The 9,213-nt window shown below is 39.0% G+C and overlaps 2 protein-coding genes across 2 annotated transcripts; both read right to left on the reverse strand.

Moving 5' to 3' along the window:
• Positions 1 to 455: 455 nt before the first annotated feature.
• Positions 456 to 1,919, reverse strand: LOC109167429 (uncharacterized mitochondrial protein AtMg00810-like). The gene is made up of 2 exons (XM_019316444.1): positions 1,439 to 1,919; positions 456 to 664 (listed from the first exon to the last, which is right to left on the reverse strand). The coding sequence occupies exons 1-2, from the start codon at positions 1,917 to 1,919 to the stop codon at positions 456 to 458; spliced, it is 690 nt and encodes a 229-aa protein (XP_019171989.1).
• Positions 1,920 to 2,147: 228 nt separating this feature from the next.
• LOC109167430 (uncharacterized mitochondrial protein AtMg00820-like) lies at positions 2,148 to 2,600 on the reverse strand. The gene has a single exon (XM_019316445.1). It carries the CDS (start codon positions 2,598 to 2,600, stop codon positions 2,148 to 2,150), a length of 453 nt encoding a protein of 150 aa, XP_019171990.1.
• Between the last annotated feature and the right edge of the window lie 6,613 nt (positions 2,601 to 9,213).

Raw genomic sequence — 9,213 nt, forward strand, 5'->3', positions numbered from 1 at the left:
CCCCTATTTTGTCTCATAGCTTAATAGATTGTTTGCTTAGGAATTTGGAGTTGTGGGGTTTTGGCAGTTTTGACAGATCATCATTGTCACACCATACTTTCCTTTTCCGTTTTTTCTTATTTAATTTGGTCAATTCATAGAGTAATTTTCCCGTTTTCTTTTTCCTTGTGTTTTGCACGAGTTCTTGATCCTGTATGCTCGAGATCATCTTCAAGAATCCAACTATACTCATCCTCTGTCAAATTTCCCTTTGGTTTGGGTTTGGATTTTGGTAATTTTGGTGGAAAATTGGGTTGCCGTTGAGGAGGACCTGCTCTAATTGGGAAATCATTTGGCCTTTTGGCCCTAGGGTCTGCACCTTCAAAGGGATCTTGTCTTCTTCTTTTCTTGGTATTCGGAGGAAGTTCCTCCATGGTTGTGAGGGGTTCATTGTCCATGGAACATAGATTGGATTGTCATCCCTTTGGTGCCTCTGTTTCTTCTTCCCCTTCAGAGAACTGGTGTAGGTCTCTTTCGAAGCTGTTTGGGGAAGGCAGAATTGGGGTTCGGTCACGATGTAGGGCATCTAAATTTGGATCGTGGTTGACATGGTTCCCCGGATTGTCTACAGTTGGCAAACAGTATAGTGGATCCTCAAACAGATATGCAGAGAGATTTAGGGTACCTGAAGAAGCAGATTCTCGCACATCTTAAAACGAAACTTGTGACATCGGAACAGGGTCCACGATGATATTCGTGGGATCGTCATCTTCAATGTGCACTGGGTTCGATGGAACACCGGTGCCGGAGAGTTTCGACGCGGTCCCTCTTCGAGGTAACTTTCCCTTTGCTTGGTTTCATGTTCTCACCATGATTGTTTGTTGTGAAGTTGTGGGAGGTGCTTTGTGAGAGGCGATTTTAGGTAGAAGATGACCTTGGTGTAAAAATGTGGGCCGGGTTTGGGATTGATTTTAAGATGTTGGGCCGTTGATTCTTTGCCTCCTTTTTTTAAATGGGCATCTGATTTGTTGTAGCTTGTAGAGATGGCCCCCTCTCCTTTTGTTCATAAATTGCAGACCAATTCCGGCCCTTAATTTTGCATATCTATTCCCATCAAGAGCTTTTGCCAAAATACCTGCTAATTGCTTTTCTGTATTAATGTGTGTGAGATTGATGATTTCTTCTTCTACTAGTTCTCTTATAAAATGCCGCATGATATCGATGTGCTTTGTTCTTGAGTGTTGTACTGTTTTTTTTGAGATGTCTATTGCGCTTTTGTTATCACAATGTATGATCATAGTTGATTGATGTATTCCATAGTCTTCTAGCATCTGTTTCATCTAAAGTAGTTGTGTGCAACAGCTTCCCGCTGCAATGTATTCAGCCTCGGCTGTTGATAAGGATATAGAACTTTGATTTTTGCTTATCCAAGATACTAGATTTGTTCCTAGGAAAAAACATCCTACTGAGGTGCTTTTCCTGTGATCTATGTTTCTTGCCCAATCAGCATCATAATAAGCTTCCAGGTGAGGATTGGTATTGAAAGAATACCATATTCCTAAGTCGGTAGTTCTTTTGACATATTTAATGATTCTCTTTACTGCTTTTAGATGTTGCTCGGTGGGATTGGCTTGATATCTAGCACATATTCCTACTCCAAAGCTTAGGTCTGGTCTACTTGCAGTTAAGTACAATAGGCCTCCTATCATGCTTCGATATAGAGTTTGCTCAACCTTTTTACCCTCTAAATCTTTTGAAATCCTTTCTGTTGTTAGAACAGGTGTTCTGACAACTTTGATTTCTTCTAGTCCGAATCTCTTAACAAGATTCTTTGCATATTTGCTTTGTGATATAAAAATCCCATTGTCTTGTTGTCTGATTTGCAGACCTATGAAGTAATTTAGTTCTCCAACCATGCTCATCTCGAATTCGCCTTCCATGTTGGTGATGAATTGATTTTTGTAGCATTCAAGAGTTGATCCAAAGACTATATCATCAACACAGATTTGGGCAATGATAATGTTTTGACCATAGTGTTTAATGAATAGGGTTTTGTCAACACTTCCTCTTTTGTAGCCCTTTTTGACCAGAAATTCAGTGAGCCGTTCATACCAAGCTCGTGGTGCTTGTTTTAGCCCATATAGAGCTTTGTTGAGTTTAAACACGTTTTATGGAAAATGAGGATCCTCAAATCCCTTTGGTTGAGCAACATAGATTTCTTCTTTTAAATTGCCATTTAAAAATGCTGTTTTTACGTCCATTTGATAGAGTTTTATCTTGAGTATGCAAGATATTGCTATGAGGAGCCGGATTGATTCAATTCTGGCTACTGGGGCAAATGTTTCCTCAAATTCTGTCCCTTCAATTTGTGTGTATCCTTGTGCTACTAGTCGAGCTTTGTTTCTTGTTATGTTTCCTTGTTCATCTGTTTTGTTCTTGTAGATCCATTTTGTCCCGATGATATTGGCTTTTTCTGGTCTAGGGACTAACTCCCAGACGTTGTTTCTTTCAAAATGTTGCAATTCTTCTTGCATGGCTTCCACCCAAAATTCATCTTTTAAGGCTTCGGTAATGTTTTTGGGCTCTATTTTGGAAGTGTAGCAATAGTCGCCTTCCTCCATTTTCCGATAATCTCGTTTATTTCCTCTAGTTTTGATCCCTTCATTGAGTCCTCATATGATATTTTCTAATGGATGATTTTTCTGTGTCCTTGTGTCATCAGTAGTGTGACTTTCCTCAATTTCCTCAATGGGTTGTGTTTCCTCTTTCTCTGGTGTTTCTGCTTCAGATTTCTGTTCTAGAGGTGTTGAAACTATTGTTTCAACAACACTGGGTTCTTCTTCATCGGTGGTGAGATCTTCTGATGATGTGCCATTGATGACAACATTGATGGATTCCATGAGACTGTCTGCTCTGAGGTTGAACACTCGATAGGCCCTGCTATTTGAAGAGTATCCTAGGAATATTCCTTCATCTCCTTTGATGTCAAACTTTCCCAATGGTTTTCTATCTATTAATATATAGCATTTGCTACCAAAGACATGAGTATGTTTCAGATTTGGTGTTTTTCCCTTCCAGATTTGATAGGGTGTCATGTTGGTTTCTTTTCATATGAATACTCGATTGATTAAGTAACATGCGGTGATTACTGCTTCAGCCCAGAACCTTGGTGATAATCTTTTGTGATTTAAGAGAACTCTTGCCATCTCTTGGATAGTTTGATTTTTTCGTTCGACCACTCCATTCTGTTGAGGTGTTTTTGGAGCGGAGAATTCATGATGAATCCCATTTTCTATGCAATAGTCTTCGAATTTTGAGTTCTCGAATTCTCTACCATGATCAATTCTTAAACGGATGATCTTCCCTATTTTTCCATCCTTTTCATTTTGGATTTTGATGATGAGAGTTTTGAAGGTTGTGAATGCTTCAGACTTCTCTCTAAGGAAGTTTACCCATGTGAATCGTGAGTAATCATCAACGGTCACATAGACGTACCTTTTTCCTCCTATGCTTTCTGTCAGAGTCGGTCCAAACAGGTCCATGTGGAGTAGCTCTAGAATCCTGGAGGTGTGTATTCCCAAGGTCTTCTTGTGAGCTGTTCGTGTGATTTTGTTTTCAAGACATGCATCACATTTTTTTATTATCATCTATGTCAAGTGTTGGAACTCCTCGATAGGCTCCTTTCTTTAACCCCTTTTTCATGTCATGGAAGTTTATGTGTCCCATCCGTTGGTGCCATAATTGTGTTTGATTGACGGTTGTTTGTAGGCAGGTTAAATCACTGTCCCATGTGTAGCATTTATTTGTACACTTTTTCCCTATCATAACACATTCATGATTTTGGTTGAAAATAGTGCAGCTATCTTTTGAAAACTCCACTTTAAGTTTATCTTCACATAGGTGGCTTATACTAATCAAGTTTGCTTTTAGTCCTTGTACCAAGAAGACTTTTGGTAATCTAGGTAGTCCATGTACATTTAAGATCCCACATGCAATAATCTTACCTTTCACCCCACCTCCACAGGTGACGTACCCTTCATTTTTATACTGAATATTTTCTAGATTTTCTGGGTTTCCAGTTATATGCCTTGAGCATCCGCTGTCAAAATACCATATATCTTGTCCTTTGCTTGTTTTAGAGGTATATGCAACATTTTGATCTTTTCTTACCCATATTTTCTTGCTATTATTTCCGTTTTGTGTTGGCCAATCTCTGTTATTTTGTCTGTAATAGAGATCGTTTTGCCTTTTGTAGCAGTATGCTTTAATGTGTCCCAATCTGTGACAATAATAGCATCTTATCCTTCTTCGATGTTGAAAGTGATGTTGCGACACTTCAGGAATTTCAGTTTGGTGACTTCCATTGGAGGCTGAAATTGGAGACCTAGGTCTTTCAGTTAGCACCTTGATTTCTTGTAGCAGTTTAGCGTCCCTGTTTTTGAAATCTAATAATTCATTTTGAGCTTCTTTGAATTGTTTTTTCTCCTCTATCTTTTTCATCTTTTAGGAACTGATTTTCTTCCATGAGCTCTAGATTTACTTTGATGATTTGTTCCCATTTGGCATGTAGTTGAGTATATGCCTCCAGTAATTCTTGTATATCTTCTCCGTTGTCATTTTCATGATTTGCGGTAAATGCTACGAAATTAGTATTGGTGTCTTCTTCACTGTCTGAGTCATCACTTAATGTTGTCATGTATGTCTTGTTTTTTCTTTTAAGGTATGTTGGACATTCTGACTGGATGTGTCCAAACCCTCTGCACTCATAGCACTGTATTCCCTCTGTATTTTAACTGTCTCTTCTTTTCGTACCTGGTGGTTTTTGATTAACTATGGAATTTCCTTGACCATTCGAGGGATTTTTATTTCTGAATTTGTTGAATTTTTTGAGAACTCGATTGAAATTCTTTGTCAATAGCGCGATTGACAGTTCCATGGTTTCAGTATCAGTTTTTGAGTTCTCTTCTTGTTTTGATTGTAGTGCTATTCCTTTGCCATTATTTTTCTGGTTTTGTAACATCTCAAGCTCATAGGTTTGAAGGTTTCCCATTAGATCACTAAGTTTGTAGGTGTTTAGATCTTTGTTCTCTTGAATTGCTGTAAATTTAAACAGGAATCTTCCAGGTAGGGAACGTAGTACCTTTTTGACGATCCTATGTTCAGGTATTGGTTCGCCTAGATTGAATGCATCTCCAGAGATGCTTAAAACTTTGGAACTAAATTGTGTGATATTTTCTTCTTCTTCCATTTTCATGTTTTCAAATTCTGTCTGTATCATCTGTAATTTGGCTTGTCTTACAGACGTGTTCCCTTCATGATGATCACATAATATACTCCACGCAGTTTTGGCTATGCGAGTGGTGGCAATCAGTTTGAAGGTATCTTCGCTCACAGCTCCATAGATTGCATTCATTGCCTTCGAGTTGAAGTCATATTTTGTTCTTTCTTCTTCACTGTAGTCAATTTTAGGTTTTCTATTTCCTTTATCATCAACTGGAGTTTTCCATTTGTTTTCTATAGCATTCCAGACACATTCTCCTTGTTCCAAGATGTATATCTGCATACTGGCTTTCCAGTAGGAAAAATTTGTGCCAATCGGGGCTGGTGGCCTGTTGTTTGATAGTCCTTCTCTTAGAAATTCAATTAGGATCCTGCTAGTAACTTAAGCAGTTTGGCTCTGATACCAATTGAAATATATAAAGGCGCAGCACACAGTGATGTTGGAAATTGACGTTGTAACACAAACGATTTGTAACGCTATTCGGGCAAACAACCCTAATCTGCGAGGCACTTCTTAAGTTGAGAATTTGCCTATATCCACTAAAAGCTTAATATTTAAAGTACACTGTTTGGAACCGGAGATTACACAATAAAATGATCTTTCCTATCGGACTATTGTGACCTAAACACATGTACTACTTTTCAAGGGGATTTGGGTATCTCTTCTCAATGACTCTCGTACCTCACAATTAGATCTTGAAAGCTTGAGTTTAACAATAAAGGAAAACCCCTTTTTATAATGGCTACTCCTAATAGTTGAAGGAATGGCAATGCTATTCCTTTCCAAACTAGAACTTGAAAAATTAAATCCCTTTGTAACTAGTATCAATTAATAACTAATCCTTATTGATGTGGTATTCCTTCATTCAACTGGAAATCCCTTTTTGCTCATAACTTTGACAAACTATTTTGAGTCAACAAATCAATGATTCATTAACACCAACGAATTATTAAAACCAATGAATCGCGCATATCAAATTGAGTACAATTCGATTCCAACCGTACATAGCTAATATTCATATTTTTCAAATTACTTTCTACCAAACTAAAATAACATTTATAACTCCACACCTCCAAATATTATTTAAGCTTTCATGGTAATCCGGCCATCTGAAACATTACATCCATTGCTATATAAATTTCCAACATAATAAAGAATCACAAATATAATAATTCTGGCATTCATTCAAATATTTCAAAGAAATAAATAATAATATCGTATGTATAAACATACTACTATATATATGGAGAAGAATTATATTATTTAAGTTAACTTGTTGTTTTATTCATAGAAACACGATTAATGCAAAGAAAACACCACAATGAAACTCAAAATGTTCATGTCTAGTAAAAATTAAACATTCCCTCTACTTTGGGAATTAATTATTTTGAAAGATATTAGGAAATTAATCATTTGTTTTTAAAGTATTGTTGCAGGATGCTAAAGCTGGCCTGGGGTTGAAAACCATCTTCATCCATGCTGCTTCTTGAGCCTGTTTGTCACCTTCGATCTGGAACACGGTGGTGGGATCGATGCGTTGAATGGGCCATGCCAACTCGTCCCTGAGCCGCCGGATTTTGCCTACTTGATGGCGGATTAAGCCTATGGTGTTGGTCTTGATTTCAGCAATGGCGGTTCAAGCAGCGCCTTCTTCTCATCAGCGTCGGACATGTCTTTGTTGGCTTCAGCTCTCAGATACTTGTCCATTTCAGGAACTCCAATGGCTCTTCGGATACCCTTTGTGTAATCTTTGTCGGGAGCAAAGATTCCTCGTACCTGCTCAACAAGACCTACATGCATATAATTAGTACACCAAACAAAAATTATGCATGAATGATGAATCTATGTCTCCCATGATCTCTTTTATAGAGTCATGCAAATAGACCAGTTAACCAAATTAGTCTGACCAGTTATATACGATTCTACCTAGAAATGAATTTAAGTTACCTTGATTAACCATTTGGTCAACTCGTTTGGACACAAAAGTGTTCAAAACATTTGGAGAAACATCAAGCGAAATGAAGCAGTCAAGGTCCTCCACCAGGGCTTCAATGAAAGAATTTGACCCACCGACGACGATCGGAACCTTGCCGGAGTTGATGATTCGCTCGATCACCGACGTGGCCTGGAAGCAAAAGTTGCGGGCAGTGTATTCTTCATCGGGTTTCCCAACATGCCCACGCAAATGATGAGGCACGCCAAGCATCTCGACCTCAGGAATCTTGTTACCCAGAACGTCAAGTCCTCTATAAACCTGAATCTTGTCGGAGTTGATTATCTCTCCTCCAATGCGGGCGATGAGGCTGACAGACAGCTTCGATTTTCCCGATCCGGTGGCTCCCATGATGGACGCCACCACCTTCTTGTTCACAGCGTTCATCGCCATCTTCAGTAAATCGATTGCCTGCCGACGCCTGCCTGTTTGATCTGTTTATAGCAAATGATACATAAACACACATTAAAACTTAAAATGATATGTAAATACAATGGCGACGGGCGGCGGCGGAGCTGTGACACCCCAAAAATCCACATTTCAATCCATGAATTAATTGAGTAATTAATTCTATACCTTTTTAGGAATTGATTCCTAAAATCCTGATTTTTGATACTCAAGGACTAGAATTTGACTAGTCAAACTTTAAGTGGTGTTGTACCTTGTGCTTTGAGGGGAGTTCCCATGTTCCTTACACTTTCTAAGGGTTAGTAAGGGTATCCTTGTCTTTTCACCAAGATTTAGTATTGTAACCTAACCTAGAAGACTTCTTCATTTCATTCCTTACAATTCCTAGAAAAATATCTCTACCTTCTCTCTAGAAAAGAAGTGTAGCTTATTCTCCAAGCCAAGTTGAGACCCTTGTCAAGATTCCAATATTTGCTTCCAAGGTTCAACCTTTCACCTATTTGAGCATCTAGGAGGGTAAGATCTAAGTTCATCTTGTGTTTTTGGTTCAATCTTAGTTGTCTTTTTCTTAAAGGTAGGATCTTTATGATCTTTTGGTTTAATCTTGAAGTGGGTTTGGAAAGTGAGCCTAGTGGAGAGCTTGTTGTGGTGTAAAGTGAAGTCTTTTGGTCTTCAAGAGGTAACCCATGCTCTACAAAACCTATTTTGCTTACCTTTATGTGATTTCTTAGATTCTACTTGTGTTTTGCTATGAAATGTGAGGGTTTATGCATTTGTCTTGTGATATTGCATATCTAGAGCTTGTGTTTAGGGTTCCTTTGTGCCATTGCTTGGCATTTTCCTTGGTTCAAGTCATTTTGTTGTATTGGGTGAGATTTGGCATGTTTTGGACTTGAATTTGTGTTTGGAGAAGAAAATCCCCGAAGGGATTTGTTGTGGAACAGGGATGTTCCCGCGGGCGGAACGGCGGGCGGGGCACCACCCGCCGGCCTACCCGTGGGTACATAGGCCTGTGGGGATGTGTTCCCGCAGGACCACGGGTGGTGCACTACCCGTGGGTCCACCCGCGGGGAACACGATGGTGTTCGTTCGGGATTTGTTCCCCGTGATTTATTCGTCTTGGTGTTTGGTCTTTTGACTTCCCGTTGTTCATTTGTGGAACTATTTGAGCGTCTTCTTGATGTTTCGTATGTCTAGAACTATTTGATAGGTATCCATGTAGGACTTTGGTGTCTTGAATCGTGCTAAGTGTTCAACATTGTGTTTCGTTGGACCAAGAGGTGTCTTGTGAGTTCCTCGGAACTATTTTGAGTTTCCCCGTTAATAAGCATGCTAGTTTGTCGTCTTGATGCTAGCGTGTGAGTTGTTTGTTACTTCCGTTGGGTTGATGATAACTTGTGTTATTCATCGTTGATGTTGATTGGGCTGTGACCCGTTCCTTGATTGAGTATGTTTCATACCTTCATTGTAATCCGTTGATATATTCCTGTTGAGGTGTGGTGTGTGTGGCTTTACCTGGATTGCACGATTAGTGGTATGGGACACTAGTCAC

The sequence above is a fragment of the Ipomoea nil genome, unplaced genomic scaffold (assembly GCF_001879475.1).
Source record: "Ipomoea nil cultivar Tokyo-kokei standard unplaced genomic scaffold, Asagao_1.1 scaffold3162, whole genome shotgun sequence".
NCBI classification, from domain to species: domain Eukaryota; kingdom Viridiplantae; phylum Streptophyta; class Magnoliopsida; order Solanales; family Convolvulaceae; genus Ipomoea; species Ipomoea nil.

Bases quoted from the DNA above. Each gene is read 5' to 3' on its own strand.
- LOC109167429 (XM_019316444.1), bottom strand. From the start codon at position 1,919: ATGGAAGGCGAATTCGAGATGAGCATGGTTGGAGAACTAAATTACTTC. The intron at 665-1,438 runs GTTTTTTCCTAG...CTGCTTCTTCAG, and splicing joins GAAAAGCACCTCAGTAGGAT to GTACCCTAAATCTCTCTGCA.
- LOC109167430 (XM_019316445.1), bottom strand. From the start codon at position 2,600: ATGGAGGAAGGCGACTATTGCTACACTTCCAAAATAGAGCCCAAAAAC.